This window comes from Lissotriton helveticus, chromosome 6, assembly GCF_964261635.1.
Source record: "Lissotriton helveticus chromosome 6, aLisHel1.1, whole genome shotgun sequence".
NCBI classification, from domain to species: Eukaryota; Metazoa; Chordata; class Amphibia; order Caudata; family Salamandridae; genus Lissotriton; species Lissotriton helveticus.
In genome coordinates, this window is record NC_136067.1 from 1,259,342,936 (window position 1) to 1,259,361,959 (window position 19,024).

The 19,024-nt window shown below is 45.3% G+C and overlaps 1 protein-coding gene across 1 annotated transcript in view; it reads left to right on the forward strand.

Annotated features, from left to right (window-relative positions):
• IGF2R (insulin like growth factor 2 receptor) overlaps positions 1 to 19,024 on the forward strand; it is a 1,933,894-nt gene that overhangs the window by 629,838 nt on the left and 1,285,032 nt on the right. The window contains exons 19-20 of the mRNA XM_078648980.1: positions 3,628 to 3,807; positions 9,656 to 9,757. Coding sequence (XP_078505106.1) covers positions 3,628 to 3,807; positions 9,656 to 9,757 — 282 coding nt within the window. The remainder of the gene's footprint in view (positions 1 to 3,627; positions 3,808 to 9,655; positions 9,758 to 19,024) is intronic.

Consider the following 19,024-nt stretch of genomic DNA (forward strand, 5'->3'; position numbering starts at 1 on the left):
GGGAGCCGGGTGAGGTATACCTAGGGCTGAAGTTAAGAGATGGTGAGTCACTTCAAAATGAGAGGTGCGTAAAGAGAAACATGTATACAGGGAGATAAGCCAAATAGTGAGATAGTGAGAGTGAGTCAGATAGAGGGGCAACACGAGAGGACGTATAGAAAGATGGGTCTCATTAAAAGCGAAGCAAGGCAGAGAGAAAGGTAGACTGATAACGTGAAGGATAGAAACACAGGCGAGGTCTAGAGAGAAAAGAGGTAAAGGTAGAAAAGGAGGTAGAAAATGAGGTGAGGTAGATATCCTCATTTCCCTTTCACAAAGTAAAGCATTGAATGTACATTCACATTTTTGAGTTTCATTGATTGTGTCACATGAATCTGATTCCCTAAACCCCCTTATGTCATAGGGGAAACCATGACAGTTTACCTTGCTACCCAGAGAGAGTCAAGTACTTAAAGGAGGGAGTCTCTTGGTTATGCGATTCGGAGTGCACGAGTATTTGTAGCTCTAAGACATGAGTGATAAATGACAGAACCCACAGAGTAATACTTCCCAGTAACCACTGATTGCCCCATGAGCCCAAGAAGAAGGCCTTACAAAGCTGAATTAAAGACAGTGCTGCTATATGGGGCTAGTATGTGGGGTTACACTAATATAGATCTTGTGCAAAGGGAAGAAAATGTATTCCTTAAGAAGCCTCTATGCCTACCCACCTCTGCCCCAACTGATTTGATTCACAGGGAATTGGGTGCCGCTTATCTGGGTGACCTTATTTCACTGAGGCCACTAATGATATGGCGCGCAATCTGGAGGAAGGAAGAGACAGCCTTTAATCAAAATGTAATCAAGGATTGTCTCGATCTTGATAAATTTAACAAGATACCCTGGCTCAAGTATGTAGTAGACAGTTTCCTTGATATTTTTGGACTTGACATTTTGTCGGAACCTGGTTCGGCTGGAGATATTCCTAAACAGGAGATGAAAAATATTTGTATACAATATAAAGCCCAGAAACGTCTAGCAGCTAACTGTCGACTTAATACAGTATGTCTTTATAATAAATACATATGTATGAATGAATGAATGAATGAATGAAAACAAATTTATAGAGCGCTACTAAGCCCAATGGGCGTCAAGGCGCCTAACCAAAAAGAAACTAGCTAAAGCAAATATGCTCTCATTGTGGGTAGGCCTTGATAAAGCACCAAGTTTTGAGCGCTTTTTTAAAAAGGGACAAAGATGGTTGGGCCTTAATCTCCAGAGGGAGAGAGTTCCACAGCCTAGGAGCGACGATGGAAAATGCTCTACTGCCCCAACGGACCTTCCTAGCACGGGGAACCACAAGCAGATTCATCTCCGATGATCTGAGGGTTCTACTAGGCATGTAGCGAGTTAACAGGGCACCTAGAGGGTCCAAAGGACCATCTGCAAGAGCTCTATAGGCCAAGCACAAGATCTTAAGAGATCCTCAGTTGTATAGGGAGCCAGTGCAGGCTCTTTCTGGCCATTGTGGCAGAGGATGCATTAGGAAGAGCCAAAACAAATCGAGCAGCCGCGTTCTGTACGACCTGAAGGCGTTGAATGAGTCCCTTGTTGGAGTCTGCATAAAGTGCATTACAGTAATGCAGCCTGGAGCCCACTAATGCAACCACCGTCTGCCTACGTGCTAGAGGAGAAAGATAGTGCAAGATTCTTTTGAGGATTTTAATGACCCCCCAGCAAGTGGCCACTGTTCGATTGACCTGTAGGGTCATGGACAGTGAAGTGTCAAATATTACGCTGAGATTTCTGGCTGATTGGGAAGGAGATGGACAAGTTCCCAAAGATGAAGGCCACCACTCACTAGACCAGACATCCTGGTCCTTGCCAAAGACCAGAATCTCTGTTTTATCGCCATTTAACTTTAGGTAGTTCTGGATCATCCAGTCTGAGACTGTGCATACAAGTCCTAAAGTTGACGGCGGAGGTGGTAACAGAGTGGGCCAGAGACACCATGATTTGAGTGTCGTCGGCGTATGACACAACCTCCATCCCCTGCGATTTTACTAACCTAGCAAGGGGGGCCACATAGATGTTAAATAGGGTCGGACTCAAGGCCGACCCTTGTGGCACCCCATACTGCAAGGATTTAGCAGGGGAGAGGAACTCTCCAAGCATGATTCTCTGCTCTCTTAGATGTAAAAAAGAGTGCAGAAGGTTCAAGGCCGGACCCGCAATCCCTGCCTCCCTCAGGCGCGATGTTAACGTAGAGGGAGACAGGGTGTCAAACGCTGCTGTGAGGTCAAGTAAGACCAACACAGTGGTTTGACCCGCATCTACCTTCAGGCGGATATTATTCACCACCATAGTAAGTGCTGACTCGGTACTATGAGCCTTTCTGAATCCATACTGGGAACTCTCTAAGAACCCAGAGGAATCCAGAAAGGTAGAAAGATGTGAGTTCAGGTGAGATTCGAGCATTTTTGCGGGAGCCGGTAATAGGGAAATGGGTCTAAAATTCTTAAGCTGTTCTGGGTCCAGGGTGGGCTTCTTCAGAAGAGGCTTCACTATCGCCCTTTTCCAAACTGAAGGGAAGGTGCCTAGAGTTATGGCACCATTCATCACTTCGAGGAGGGGCGGAAGAAGCGTGAGCCTACAGTCCTTCAGAATCTTCAAAGGACATGGGTCCAAAGGCGAGGACGATTTGGTCCGATCCAACAGGAGCTCAAGCCCGTTAAGGGAAAGTAGCGGGAAATGAGTAAGGCTCTTGGAGGGGTCTCTTGGCCAAAACTCTAGATTGGATAGAGTTTGGAGAGAGAGATCCCCCAGGGGGTTCCTCTGAGTTTCCAAGGCAAGATATATATCTTCAATTTTATTATGGAAAAACTCTAGAAGGGGATGGGCTTCAGTTGTATCTGACTACGGTCACTAGACCTAGTCATAGGTTTGTCTTAACTAGGCTTAGATTTGGAACAGTAAAACAGGATGTTCCCTTGAGTGTGGATAGATGAAGTGAGCCAAAGGGTCAAGAGAAAATAATTACAAATTACAAATTAAGTCAAGAATTCTTACAATTTATTGAGAATACAAAAAGTATTTTTTAAAAACGAAGAGTGGACCAGAAGGATCCCACTCCACACAACTAAAACCATAAAGTTTTTACATTCAATATTGGCCAGCAAGATTGAAACACAGATTTGGAACAGCCCATGTCTTGGTGGCCTTTCCCCAATTCAAGAAACATCCTGTTGGGCCATGTCCATGCGATTGGCGTTCCAAGCAGAGTACCTTGCACTTTATGTTAATTTGTACTCTCTTTTTGAATGTTAGGGTGGTTTATCTGAAACCTATGTTTGTAAAGTATGGTATCAGTGGTGTGGAGGACGCCATGAAGCTGATTTATAATGTGGACTCGCCTGACAAATGTTTTTATATTGCATCCTTTTTATGTAAATCTATACAGCACAGAAAAAGTATGGTTTGTTAAGTTATTTATTCAATTAAACTGTAACTGTATTGTATTTTATAATGCATTTTGCTTGTGTGCTTTTATGGACATTGTTTACATGTGCCGAATAAAGCTTCATGAAATGAAATGTAATGACAGTGCTGCTTATATCTATAGGTGAACAGCATCTTTTCATTTTTCAGGATGAATTTCATGAAGCTGTTAGCATCAACAACCTTGGTGTTGCAATCAGAGGACCAGAGTTCATGGAAAGAGGCCAACTCCTGCTACAGTACACAAATGGCTCTGAATGCATTGGACCAGAGGGACATAAAATGTCCTATACCACAAGAATCCACCTTAGCTGCTCCAAGGGTTCTCTGGTAAACAACTGATGATTTATTATTATTTTTATCGTTTGTTTAATGTGCCTTACATGTTGCTGTGTTGAGTTACACAATGATCTATATCAACTTTCCAAGAGTAGAGTCTTGTTTTGCAAGCATGTGAAGTGATGCTACTTTTGACTATAAGCATCTGGCAGTTTTAGCTATTTGGCCCACAGTACTAGCTGCCTGTGGTTTGTTGACCTTTCTTTTCAGTCCGAACAGCCTGGCAATAAACCTAGCCTTAAAAGTGCTCCTGGGACCAATTTGTAGTGCAGGTGGAGAGGCTCTGAAGGCAAACTCCAGACTGAAAGATACCTGTCATGGCTATGCTCTGAAGGATGCTTAAAATGTACGTGGATTCAGACAATATTCTGTTAGGAAGGTCCAACGTGAGAGGTTCAGAGAGAAATTGTCTGGTTTGTTATGCATGGAAAAGTACTTACCTAAACGAGTATATTCCTCCTTTGTAGGCATTTGTTCTGCATTGCAAGCTGCTCTTATGTCTACACCTGTTATCTTGGCGATAGGAGTGTAATGTTTAAATGCAGTAAATTGATTAAATGCAGTATGACTGCCATCAATAATGTGCTTCAAGACTGTGACACATTCTCTACGATAATAGAAAACTTGACCAGGACTTGAATTACTCTTATAGGAGTGAAGAAAAGATCATAGTAAACCAAGAGTCCCCAACCTGTTCTGTAGTGAGGGCTACTTCTGATCAATGAAAATCATCCTGCTCTATGTTCATAAAACATTAAGACGTAATTGGCGCAATTGAAAGTGAGAAAAACATTAAGACTTAATGCTTCATAGAAATATTTTTCTTCACTTTATATTTCTCCTGGATAAAATGAAATGACTGTATTTTTCAGTTATAAATATGGCACAGTGTTTACTGTTTTTGAAAGAAAAGGGGCCCCTGCCTAATGGGATGAACCCTGGCAAGGATATGACACGTGGGGTAAAGAGGAACGGAAATGCACCGGGTTTTGTGCTTATTGTTTTCGTGGGGTAAAGAGGAACTGAAATGCACCGGGTTTTGTGCTTATTGTTTTAGGTACGAGGAACTGCAGCAGGACGCCCGCTCCGTGAACCGAGTTATCTGTTTTATAATGGTGTAAACGACAATGTTGACGATTTTCAGTCATCCTTACTTCCATAAGAACATCACGTTCATTTGGAACACATATTCTTATTAAGTTAAATTCGAGTGGGCACCCCATCCTTTCTTTATCCTCAATCCCTTCTCAGAGGGTTCACCTCATCTTTTGGACTAATATAGTCCTTTTACCAGTAATTACTAAGCTAAACACATTATAGCTTTGGTGAGCCCTGTTATGGAATCACAGATCCCAGTTCGCCGATCCATCTATTTACAACAAGTCTATACAAAGTGTGCATGAATACAGACTTCCTGAAGAAGGCTCACGCCGAAACGCGTTGAAATGGGAATGCACTTCTGTATTTTATAAATTAAATTGATTGTTTAGTAATATTTTCACTTATAATGTAATTTATTTTTTGTATGTAATTTTTTTTTTAATAAGATAAGAAAAATACTGACTATAAAATGATAAAACAAGAAATAAAATAATAGAATATACCAATATCATCACAGTGTGAGTAGGTCATTAGTTTCTAGTTTTCTCTCTCGTAAAAACAATAAGCACAAAACCCGGTATTTTACAGTACCTGGAGGGAAGGGGGCCGCACTGGGTGCCTCGAGCGGTCCTGACTAATGTTCCTCTCACAGCCAAGCACACTGGAAACACAAGAGTTTCAGAGGTGTCGGCGAATGGGCCATTGCTTGTTTACAAGTCGGCAGGGAGAGAGGGGCTGCAGATCAGAAGGCGTGCTTCTGAAACATGTACTTTAATTTTTGGGAAATTCCGATGGAGAATGTAAACACCTGGAGTGACGAGGCACTACGGCAGCAGGGAAATGAATCCTGGGTGATTAATGGTCAGCCAGCGTCTGCTACCGCCCATTAATACAGCGCGAACTCGACCCGAAGGTATTGGAGCGCACAACATGAGCATCAGTTACGTATTACAAGGACACATAAGCATGGGGTAATTAAGTGGTTTCCCCACAATCACAGACTCTTGAGCCGACAACGAGGCTCAAACCTGGTTCCCTAGCTCCAAGGTCGGCAGCTTTGTCCCTAACGCCACATCCTCTCCCCCCTTGTGTTTATGTGCATGTCATCCCGCCTAGTGTATTTCCGGTGCGCATTTGATTTGTTTGAGACTAAATGATCAGATAGAAGGCCACCAAATGCCATGTCTCATACTGAAGTAGCCTTCTATTGGACGGTGCATCTCACAGCCTTCACAATGCGCATCCCAGCCCAGAGCATCATTGATTTACTGAAGGCGTCACCAGTTATCATTCATCAATGAGACTGAAGGAAACTTGTTTTTATAAAGCACTCATTCTATTCTAGGCGCTGTACACACGGAAATATTAGTATTCACATTTGGAAGGTACTTAATAATGAATGCTCATTTGGTATTATTATAGGTCATTAAAAGGCAGTTTTGGTTCGGCCTGGCGATAGTAATGTATCTGCTTTGAAACCAGAAATTCCTGCTTAGTCCCCAGCTTGACCAGCATGTCGAGGGGAACAGATGCTTTGGTACTGTTGCAGCGATGTGGTATTATGGGTCGACTGCATCCCAATTATATCTGTCTTTAACCACCATACAGAATGGGGGGGGGGGTGAGGGGGGCATTTCACTTTCTTGCATGGGAGCCCAGGGCACCCTTGCTACGCCACTGATCAACTTGACTTCCGTCACCTATATCTGTATGGAAGCAAGACTCTCCTCATCTGTATCGTTCCCGCCCTCCACGAGGCCTACCTGATGCTGAATGTAGCTCTCACACAGCAGCAATGTCCACCGCGCACCGAGGCGCTTCTACCGCAGGAGAAAAACATCTTAACTGGACGAGACATATTAGTCACGCGGAACGACATGGTTGCGAATTATATCTTTAGGGTAATTCCTCTAATGAGGGAGGCTAGTGTAGCAAGTGCCATCCATCCCTGTGGGGATAGTGAGGTGCTTTGGGGTGACTCCTGCTCCCACATATCTGCTGGGGGAAGTTGACACTGCAATCTTCAGAACACATTGGACTTCATGAAATAATATAAAACTATTTTCTCTAGAACAGTGGTGTCCAAACGATTTCCAAGAGGGCCGGATTCAAGCCAGATTTTCAGCATACCCTACCCACGAGATAATTTGCACAAAAACGATCTAAATATTACTCGTTTACAAAGTTAAGTGGCTCTCCTGGGAATCTGACATGGATACTAGCTTCCCTGGGCCCTCCAGGGTCCTACTAAACTAGGAGTTAGGATGTTGCAATATCCAAGTTCTTCTGATGCCTTCCTCCTCACAGAGTAGAGCTAGACATACGTGACAGTACAGTATCATCCCTTACTGCAACACAAGAAACAAATAAGCATTTGCAATGCAATAGGTCTCATTTCAATTTCTGCGGCCCCAGAGAGAGCAGTTTTGCGTTTTTTTTGCTGTGCAGTACAAGACCACATATTACTACACTATATAATTTTACTAACTCACTATATATTAACATCTGACATGCGCAGTTTACTTTACAGATCCTAAAATAAATCGGCAGGTATTCTACATTCCATTTCGCTTCAGTTACGGTGGCACCTTTATTCCGCTTCAGAGTGACACTGCTCCAAAAGCAGGCGCTTTAAACGCACCGTGAGGGTACATTTCTAGGGACTACAGTGAACACAAAATCACATCTGTGTAGCGCCTTCCTGTCACTATCTGGCCTCGAAGCGCTGTGCTGCTTTGGCCTGCATGGCTGATCCGGTTCTTACGCTGGATAGTGTGTATTATAGTCATAGCTTGTAAAAACTGATGGGAACATAAGAAGGTTCCTCTTAAAACACACCTTTGTGTTACTGATATCACACAGATGTGAAGAAACGTGAAAGTGAGTTTTTCCTAAACGTCACACGTTTCGCGTCCTTCACACAGCCACCCAGTAAGGAGACATATTCTCACACTGAATAGTAGGAAGCGCTGGAAACCCGTGACCACATTTGTAGCTAGTTTGTAACACATCTGTGATGCTAGAACCGATTTTATCTGCTGTCCCTTCCAAGAACAGAACTAGCACTTGCTGTTCAGCAGTGATTTAATCCCTGGAGGATGAAATGCAGAATGAGCCCCCTTGTGATGTGCATGTCATACACAGACGCAGTCCTGGTGCTCGTCAGCTTGTGTCTCGGGACAGGAACTAAAACAAGCAAGGGTAGGGGTGGCTGAAACTGCGAAGCGGGAGGGGGTTGTGGGACGGGCAAGCCACACCATGAAATCCACACTGTGGGAGGTGAAAGTCTACTGGCTATACCATACAATACAACAATGCCATACAACCAGATCCCAAATATGCACCCGCCCCATCATTATTTAATGCTTCCATCACCACCCAATTACAACTAGCATTTTTAATTTAGGAAGTTCTCCTCCTCCCCTAAAGCAACCTACACTTGTGCACAGACAGGGAAATGTGCAGACGGGGGACATGGGTGCAGGCACTCAGCACAGATACTGGGAACATTCTAGAACGAGTTTAAGCTATTGGCATGGTAAATAACTCGCTTTTATTTATTTGTTTTAAAAACCAAAACAGAAATAAAAGGCATCGTCAATTGCAACGCCAATAGCTCAAACTCAAGTAAATGCAAGACCTAATGCATTGCAAATGCTTGTTTATTATTTTGTTTACAAACACGTGATATGCAAAAAATAGAACAATAAATAAGTGGCCTGGTAGCCCAGGCACACCAGCCCTGGCACTAAAGTGCATTCCGTTTTAGGCAACAGTGCACAAGTGCTGAAGATCTGACCAAAGCTAGAGAATTTTTTTCAGCTGGTATGTTGGAAATTACCAAATGGATGACAGTAAATTGCCTTCAGTTTAATGGTAGTAAAACTGAAATCATGTTTGGTAAGGCCCAACAGCTCTGGTCTTCGGACTTGTGGCCTTCGGAACTGAATACAGCTCTGAGTCCCAAACATGTAGTCAAAAACCTGTGTGTCGAATTGAACCAAACTCTCTCTATGAAGGAGCCAATTTAGTCTACTATTGACATTTGCTTCCACACCATGCTCCTGTTGAGGAGAGCTTTCACCTTTGTCCCGCTTTCTGCAAGGAAAACTCTGGTTCAAATGCTTGTTTGTGATTAGTCATCTGGACCATAGCAATGCCTTATTGACCTCTGCAAATGAGACGTTATCTAAACTAAAAGTGGTGCAAAACACCGCCACGTGTCTCATTTGCAATCTTCCATCCGTATGCCTTCCTCCCCTCTTTTGCGCTCGCTTCATTGGCTACCAGTCTGAAAAGAATCATCTTTAGAATGTATTGTCTGACACATAACTCCCTGATTGGGGAAGACCTCAGCTACTTATCCTCTAGCCTTACTCCTTATCGTCCATCTAAACACCTTAGACCTAGTGAGAAAGTGATATACCCGTTGATAGTTCTATGGGTTAGAAGGACCCAAACAGGGGGCAGATCTTTCTCTTATCTAACTCCGCTGTATTGAAATAATTACCTCTGCACATTCAAATGTGCGCTGAACATCTCCAATTCAGAAAACTACTTTAGACTGTGCTCTCTAAAACAGTAGTCTCCTATTTTTCTGTGTTTTTGCTTGCACCCAGATGATTTGTGGGTGATTTGTGCGCAAAGTAAATTATATTAACATAACCTTTCTGTTGCAGCCCAGCCAGTAAAAATAATCAATAATTTGCCTACATATTGTTTGTTTTTATATCTCCAGGCAACCAGCCCATCCTTCCTTCAAAACCAGGAATGTGTTGTATCCTTCTTATGGGACACTGATGCTGCCTGTCCAGTTACAAGTACAAAATATGATAGTGAGGTGAGATAATGAGTTCACTATTACTAAGGATAATGCACCTCTTATTGCAAATGTTTCTGTTGCTTCTCACTGCTTTGACAATTGGTCTGCTGGACTGCTTTTGCTAGGTGTATTCCACTGTTTAGGCTATTCAGTAGATTTACACTATAAGAATAATTGACTACTGCCTTAGTTGTTGATGTAAATTGGGTCTAACACAACATCAACTGGTGGATATTATCAGAATTTTTTCTGCATTATGAATAGATCTGGTCACCTTCAGCAGTGCATCAGATATTTAATTTCAAATTTGTGATTTCACATGTCATTGTTTTATTGTTTTGTACTATCTAGTAATATACTAACTAGAACCGAAACAGCTCTGATCGCAGCCACTCATGACCTACAAACCCTCCTCGCCCGAGGAGAAACCGCTTTGATTCTCCTTGACCTCTCGGCAGCCTTCGACACCTTTTCCAACCACACACTGATCAAAAGACTCCACCACATTGCCATCCAAGGGGACGCGCTCAGATGGATCACCTCCTTCTCTACCAGAAGAACCTCACCTTTCACCTCTGAACCCAAGGAGAGCACCTGCAGTGTCCCCCAGGGCTTATCTCTCAGTCCCCCACTCTTTAAAAAAAAAAAAAAATATATATATATATATATCTCCCCTCTGGCCAACATCGTCGGATCCCACGGTCTCAACATAATTTCCTATAAAGACGACACCCAACTCATCCTCTCACTCACAGATGACCCCACCAGAACAACCTTTACATTTGCATGACAAAAGTCACTGACTGGATGAAGAACAGCTGCCTGCAGCTGAACACAGGTAATACGGAAGTACTGATCTTTGGCAACAGCATCAACACATGGAATGACTCCTGGTGTCCATCAGACTTAGGACCCGCAACCACTCCCTCCAACCACGCCAGAAACCTCGGAATCATCATTGACTACAAGCTTACCATTAAATCACAGATTAATGCTGTCTCATCCGCCTGCTTCTTCACTCTACATACTACGTAAGATCTTCAGGTAGCTACCTCTGCACACGAGGCTCACTGTGACACAAGCCCTCATCACCAGCCAAATGGAGTATGGCAATGCCCTCTTCGTATGATTCGCTGCACACCTCCTGCAAAGACTTCAGACCATACAGAATGCCACAGTCTGGCTCATCCTCTGGCTTCCCCAACAAACCCGCATCAGGAAACTGCACTGGCTCCCTGTACAAAAGAGATGCAAATTCAAGCTGCTAACCCACGCACACAAGACTGTACACAACCAAGGACCTGCCTACATTAATAACTGCCTGATCTTCCACCAGCCATCGAGAAAACTACACTCTGCCTCCCTCTCACTTGCCCATATTCTCCACATCCTACCTAAGCAGAAGTGAAGTACGCTCCTTCTCCCACATCACAGCAAAAATGTGCAACAGCCTCCCGACGCGCTTCCGGACCGCCACTTCTAGAATTCCGAATGGCCCTCAAGAACTGGCTTTTCACATAAACCTCAGGAACCTGCAAGTCCCTGGCTACCCTATTGGGTGATTTGCCTCGCTTGCTAAGTCCTGATTAATTGTCTACAAACCCTATATGTGTAACATGTCTGGCTGTAGATGCACGTGCTCTTCGTACTCTTGCCATCTAGTGTTGGGCTTGTATGCTTGCAACTTGTTTTTCTTCAAAAAAGTCTTTCAAATCACTATGCATAGTGACTCCTTTCTTAGTTAGCAATGCGCATGGGCCTCACCTTCATTGTTAGGTTGTTTTTCTCCACCATTGGGTTCTTGCATGCCTTGACTCTGCCCCCTGGTTCAACTTGTTCTCTGTTTCCAGGCCCTATCTCGCCAATATGAAAACAATGAGAAAACCTTTGACAGTCGTTTTTTCATTTTCTCCCTTGATGGATTGTGGAGACCATTACTGAGAACAGGGACCCGATGCTCAGGGCACCCCACCTCTCGGGGCTCCTTTCCTTCACTGTGACTCAGAAGAATGAAGCGGCATAGAGGATGATGGAACGGAAGCCTTTTAGGAAATGCCTTAAGTGTCACACAAAATATGCCTGGGACGACTCTCACAGGGTTTCTAATCTGTCTCTCTCCCTCAGAGCACAAAGACACTCGGTGCACCTCCTGCCTCTCCTTCAGCTGCAAAAAGACCCTTCCGCAGTGGATAGACGGACGCTAGCTAGGCCCATCTCAAGATGCAGCAATCCTTTGAGAGAAGCTTGACATCTTCAGTGAAGCTGATCCACTAGCCGCTAAAGAAGAGGAAGCGAGTCCCATAGGTGTCCCTACCAAGAGGTCATCAGCTCTTACTCTTCGAAGCCTGATCAGATCGAGGAAAAGGAAGTGGACAGAGACTCTGTCCGCCCCTCCTTTAACACCCCTCCGGGCACCAAGACGACTCCGAGAGTTGGCAGTTCTGCTGACACACCACCTCACAAGCAACATAACCAGCTGGACGCCGAACAGAGCTCTACTTCCATGGGGTTGGGCATCTGGGTCCACGCATAAGCCATCGACATTGAGGTAAGGCATCGGAGCCGCGATTGGATCCAGCCAAGATGCTTGGCCTCAATCAGTCTTCGGGTCCAAAGACTTACCATGGCTCCGAAGCACCCAAACACACTTCTAAGCCAAATGCCTTATCAGTGCTCAGGCACATTTGGTGCTTGAAACTCTTATCTGCCCCTAGACCAGCCATGATGCCAGGCTCCGAAGACTCAGATAGATCCGTCCTTGAGAAACCTCAACATAAGCTTAACGAGAGGCAAAAGACTAGCCATCAACCCCTGGACAGGGAAGATTGCCACAGGTGGCCCAGTGAAAATCTTTCCTGTTCGGAGAAGAAACGCAGGCTCACCTTTGAGTTTACCCGTGAGCCTGATATCTCTTTGGATCCCTGGCTCCTGCACCTAAGGAGGCACTAATCGATGAGGCCACCAGCCCTCCACCTCCATTAAAATCTCCCCCACTGCCACCACCCACAACCCCTCCTCCTGGCTCCCCACAGGGGTCACCACAGTCCCTTTCAGGCACAGCCAGTCCCAGTCCCTGCTCCCTTACAGACGATTTTTGACACCCTTCATTACCCTCACTGCACTGATGATCCCTAGGAAGCCTATTATGTAGATCCCCCCTGGGGACACCAACCTTGAGCCTGTCCCAGTTAAGGCTTCCTAGACAACACCAATGTATACTGTGGGACAATCCAACGTGTAGCTGCCTAGCACAAAGTCAACTTGCCCACCACTCCTGAGTATAAAGACTTTCATGTGGAGACTCTCTCCAGGACGAAGCGTTCGCTTCGGTTCTTCCCTATGTTCAAGGGCATGCTTAAGACTACCACATTCAAGGAGCTAAAGTAAAGGCAGTAAAGTCCACAGCCTGAATAGAGAAGAAGTGCAAATCTCCTTCTGCGGACCCCTTGTACATCAAAGGACATGTGCGCCCCAATTCCTTAATGATTGCCACCGCCCCAATCAAGCAGCAGCACAGGACAGGTGATGCCCTACGGATATGGAGAGAAACATACTGGCGAATCACCAGTTCTGTTGGCCCCCTTTCCGGGTACAACAGAGCACAGTGGGATGAGGAACTGCTCCAGAACCTCCCTCCCGACCATAGGACGAGGAGGGAAAGGTTAGTGGCAGGCGGAAAGCTAATCCCTAATGCCACTGTCTGTTGTGTCCTGAATACTGTTGTCACCTCAGCCAGAGGAGTTAATTCCTCCATCATCTTAAACAAGTACTTCTAGCTGTGCACCTCTGGGTTTAAGTTGGAAGCCTAGATGCATCTCATCAACTTGCTATTTGATGAGGAACACCTTTTCGTGTTACAAATTGATGGGATGCTGGAAACAGTTAAGGAGACTAAAACTGCTAAGGCCATGGGTGATTCAGAAAAGGGGGTGGTGATGAACAGAGTGCCTGAATTAAGCAGACCACTCTTACCCAGTCCAAAGATCCGGGCTTGATCCATCACCGTTTTTTAGCTCACTGCACCATCCCAGCTCAGAACTTGGCTATATGCAAATTAGTCTGTTCCTGTCCCAGTGCATGATGGGAACAGGGCAAACCAAACTACCAAGCCAATTCTTGTACTGGGAAGGAAACAAGCTTCCGGGGACCGGTTTCTGCCATTTCAGGCGTCGTCGGCCCGGCTTGCTTGAATCCTGATGGTGCAATGAGCAAGGGACTCACATCTGAGTATACCCTTCCACGCTTATGGTGGACAAAATGATTCAGAAAAGGGGGTGGTGATGAACAGAGTGCCTGAATTAAGCAGACCACTCTTACCCAGTCCAAAGATCAGGGCTTGATCCATCACCGTTTTTTAGCTCACTGCACCATCCCAGCTCAGAACTTGGCTATATGCAAATTAGTCTGTTCCTGTCCCAGTGCATGATGGGAACAGGGCAAACCAAACTACCAAGCCAATTCTTGTACTGGGAAGGAAACAAGCTTCCGGGGACCGGTTTCTGCCATTTCAGGCGTCGTCGGCCCGGCTTGCTTGAATCCTGATGGTGCAATGAGCAAGGGACTCACATCTGAGTATACCCTTCCACGCTTATGGTGGACAAAATGATTCAGAAAAGGGGGTGGTGATGAACAGAGTGCCTGAATTAAGCAGACCACTCTTACCCAGTCCAAAGATCAGGGCTTGATCCATCACCGTTTTTTAGCTCACTGCACCATCCCAGCTCAGAACTTGGCTATATGCAAATTAGTCTGTTCCTGTCCCAGTGCATGATGGGAACAGGGCAAACCAAACTACCAAGCCAATTCTTGTACTGGGAAGGAAACAAGCTACTCAGACATGAGTCCCTTTCTCACTGCTCCATCAGGATTCAAGCAAGCCGGGCCGAAGAGGCTGAAATGCCAGAAACCGGTCCCCGGTAGCTTGTCTCCTTTCTGGTGAAGAATTGGCTTGGTAGTTTGGTCTGCCCTGTTCCCATGATGCACTGGGCCAGGGACAGACTAATTTGCATATAGCCAGGTTCTGAGCTGGGATGGGGCAGTGAGATAAATAACGGTGATGGATCAAGCCCTGATCTTTGGACTGGGTAAGAGTGGTCTGCTTAATTCAGACACTCTGTTCATCACCACCCCCTTTTCTGAATCGTTTTTGGACACTATAGGTGTGGCAGGGTATACTCAGACATGAGTCCCTTTCTCACTGCTCCATCAGGATTCAAGCAAGCCGGGCCGAAGAGGCTGAAATGCCAGAAACCGGTCCCCGGTAGCTTGTCTCCTTTCTGGTGAAGAATTGGCTTGGTAGTTTGGTCTGCCCTGTTCCCATGATGCACTGGGCCAGGGACAGACTAATTTGCATATAGCCAGGTTCTGAGCTGGGATGGGGCAGTGAGATAAATAACGGTGATGGATCAAGCCCTGATATTTGGACTGGGTAAGAGTGGTCTGCTTAATTCAGACACTCTGTTCATCACCACCCCCTTTTCTGAATCGTTTAAGGCCATGGGTGGCCTTCACGCACCATCAGATATAAGCTACTTTCGCAGGCGACATTGTAGAGGCACCTCCAAGACCACTTCCCCTGACCAGTCCCAGGCTTATCAGCACCAGCACAGGTCTACTACCAGCAGAGGGGCAGCGGTTACACATGAGGTTCCTTCTGGGGTAACCGCTTCAAAGGTAAAGGCAGAGGCACTCATCCAAGGGGGCCTCTGCCTCCAAGTAGTGACTTGCCTCTCATCCCCTTAATCAAAAAACACCTCTCAGGGGTAGACTTCAGGGGTTTCTTCTCTGCTGGGATGAGATCACCTCCAATCGATGGGTTCTTTGCATCATAGCGCACAGCTGCTGCCTTGAGCTCACCTCAGCCCCACCAGACATCCCATGCAGCAAACACACCCTCAGCTCCAAACACCAGCACTTTCTTCAAGAGTAAATTCAGGCGCTCATCCTCAAGTGTGCCTTAGAGTCAGTACCACCCCATCATCACGGCAAGGGTGAGTACGCCCTATACTTTCTAATGCCCCAAATTGATTGACCCCAAAGACCCATACTAGCCCTCAAGCCCCTCAAAAGCTACATCCTCTCAGAACACTCCCACATGACTACTCTGCCGGATGCCATCCCATTGTTGCCGTAAGTCGACTTCATGATTGCATTAGACCTGAAGGATGCTTGCTTCCACATACTCCTCCATCCCGCTGACTGACTGTACCTCCGCTTTGTGGTAAGTAGCCAGCATTATCAGTGTGGTCATTGGGCATCACCACAACCCATAGGTTTTCACCCAGTGGCTAACTGTGGTAGCTGCCCATTTCCGAAGGAGTGGCTTTCATGTGCTCCCCTATTTCACAGTTGGCTGAAAATTGGCTGATCAAGAGCATGGTCAAGAAGCAGTGCCTGGCGAACTCCCAGAACACCATTTTCCTTCTTCAGAGGTTGGGATTCACTAAAATGTTTTGATAATCAACTTAATGATTTTACAAAACGATGATGATAAAACATAAAAGGATACAATACAGCATGATCAATAGCGCCAGTACTTGTGACATTTGGCAAGTAAACCCATTTATGACAATGTATACAGTTGCTTCTCCCTCTTGTGCAGGACATACAGGGTGAGATGTAAAAGGACAAAGTTTGATTAGTCCTGCAATCCCAACCATTTACCCCAGATCCTCCTGTGCTTTGCCGGACAACCCCATGCCTCATATAACAGTAGTTCTTGTGCAGTACACCAGTCCACTCCCTTGAGCCTTTTAGTTATAGTGGGCGGGCGGGTTTCTGCCACACCATTGCAATGTCTCATTTGGCCACTACAAGGGCAGCCCCTGGAACACTTTATCGGCTCTCGAGCCTTCCAATCCTTCTATAACACCCAGCAATATGTTTAGGGGGTTGTGTGGAACCTCCCACACCAGCACTTCCGTGAATTCTGTCTACAGGGCGGACCAGTAAGAGGTTACATGTGGACAGGACCATACCATGTAAAAGAAATCTGCGGACTCAGTGTCGCATCTAGTGCATGTTGGGTGTTTAATTAGGCCTGCTTTGTATAGGAGGCATGCAGGTAGTAAAGCTGGACTAGTGGCAGTTTAGCTGAGACCGTGATAGTTTTGGGTGCCATCAAAACTTCGCTCCAATCTTCCTCTTCTAGAGGGCCCAGCAATGTCTCCTATTTAGTTCTCAGTGGTTCAAGGGAAGCCGGAACGTTATTAGTTAGGGAGTGGTAAATACGCAAGACTCCTCCCTTTCCAAGATTACCCATAAGGACTTGGGCTTCAAGGGGGCTGTGTTCGGGCAGGGATGTGCCAGGCTGTATGTGTGTACCTAGAGTGTGACGGAGCTGTAAGTATCTGTAAAACTGGGACGAGTGAAGCAAATGTCTAGTTTGCAGATCTGCAAAGAAGCGGATATGGTCACCTACCCACATGTCTCCAAGCTGTGAAATCCCAATAAGATCCCAGCTCCCAAAACCTTCCAGGCCCTCCACCTCCCGCAACCATGAGCCTGCCAAAGGGGTGTCTGCTGGGTTAGTCTGTCCTTCCATTGGGTGTGTCGTAGAGTGGCACGCCAGGCCAGAAGCACCGCTTGAGTCACTGTGGGGAGGTCCTTGGGAATGGGAGACCTGTACATCATAGCTTGGACTTGGGAAAGGCCGAAGTCCTCCTTAAGCTTGGTCCCATAAGCAGGTTTAGAACATCCCCCATTAAACCAATTGTGTATTACTAGGAGGTGGGTTGCAAGATAATATAAGTATAGATTAGTTAGCCCCATGCCTGGTTCATAGGGAGGGATTTGACAGAGCGGGAGCGCCATGCGCGGCCGTCGGCTATTCTAGGGAAACCTTATAGTTAGACTCTATTCCTCTGAACCATGTTCGGGGGATATGGAATGGGGTGTTCTGAATGACATACAGGAATCGGGGGAGGATCATCATTTTGAATAGCGCTATTCTCCCTAGTGGGTTGAGTGGTAATTTCTGCCATTTCTGCAGATCTAGTTTGGTTTTGGTGACTAGAGGAGTCCCCAAAACCATGACCACTTTTAAAGAGTTAAACAATGATACAAGCCTACAAGTTGAAAATTGGTACACGGTACAGCCCCAGCGTCAGGTTCACACTTCAGTATATAACCAGCCACTGGCGAAACAAGTGAATATATCCTGAAGGTGGCTATAGATGAGCCACAGATGATTGATAAAGATAATGATTCTCCCTTATCATTTAATCAGCTAGAAACTGGCCGGTCCCGTTTGTAAACGATTTGATGAGCCCTTCAGCATCATGACATGGAATATTGCAGGGATTAAAAATTATATTGATGACGATTTATGGCTAAAAACACTAGGGATGCTCCTTAATCCTACTATAGGAAACTTGGCACACCGAGCCCTTTTTTATTGATGGTTTTCAAACTGTGTGTACGAATGCCACCCCATCAAGAATGAGGAGAGATGAAGGTGGCCTAGCGGTTTAAATTTACAAATACTTATGGGGGCTAAAGTCATCGTCTAATATTAATAATTTTATTCTCTCTGCAAACTGCGGGGATTTGGTAGAAAAACTCACAATCTGTGTGAGTCTTTTAAGCGCACATCACCCGCTAATTTTGACCCTATGGCTCACCCTGTGACGCCAGGAAAGGGGTAAGACCATGGATTTGAATATAAGGACTCAGGGTGAAAATGGTCCTACTATACGGTGGACAGGTGTTGACCCTATTTCATTTATGGAAAATCTTAAAGGGCAAAAACAGAGAGATATTGATATATGCTCCAACAGTACTTCAAAAAGCCTAGCTGTTATAAATGCATTTTGTATTATTACAACTGAAATATCGAGCAACCTGGCTACCAAAAGGAGAAAGAATGGTTGTGATCTTAATCCTAGATGATTTAATCGGGTATGTTCAAGGTTTAATGGGGACTTAAAAAAGGCACTGAAATCAAGACCAAGAGATAGTGTAAGGATCATTTCCTTAAGGAAAAGTTATAAAAACGCTCTAAAAGAAAGGAAACAAGAGATCCATGAGGAGGCTTGGAATACATTAATACGAGCTGCTGAGGCTCGAAATGCAGCATTGTTCTGGACAACAATTGATCACAGCTACTTTAAGGAAAACTCTGCAGTAAAAATAGATACTGTTGTCAAAAGCATCAGGGGTAAAAATGCTAATTAGATCTCAGTCGAGCCGGTAACATTATCCCCTATAACGCCTGAAGAAATAATATCTGCCTCACAAAAAAGGGTAAATGGCAAAGATGCCGGTCCAGATGGGGTCCTCATTGAC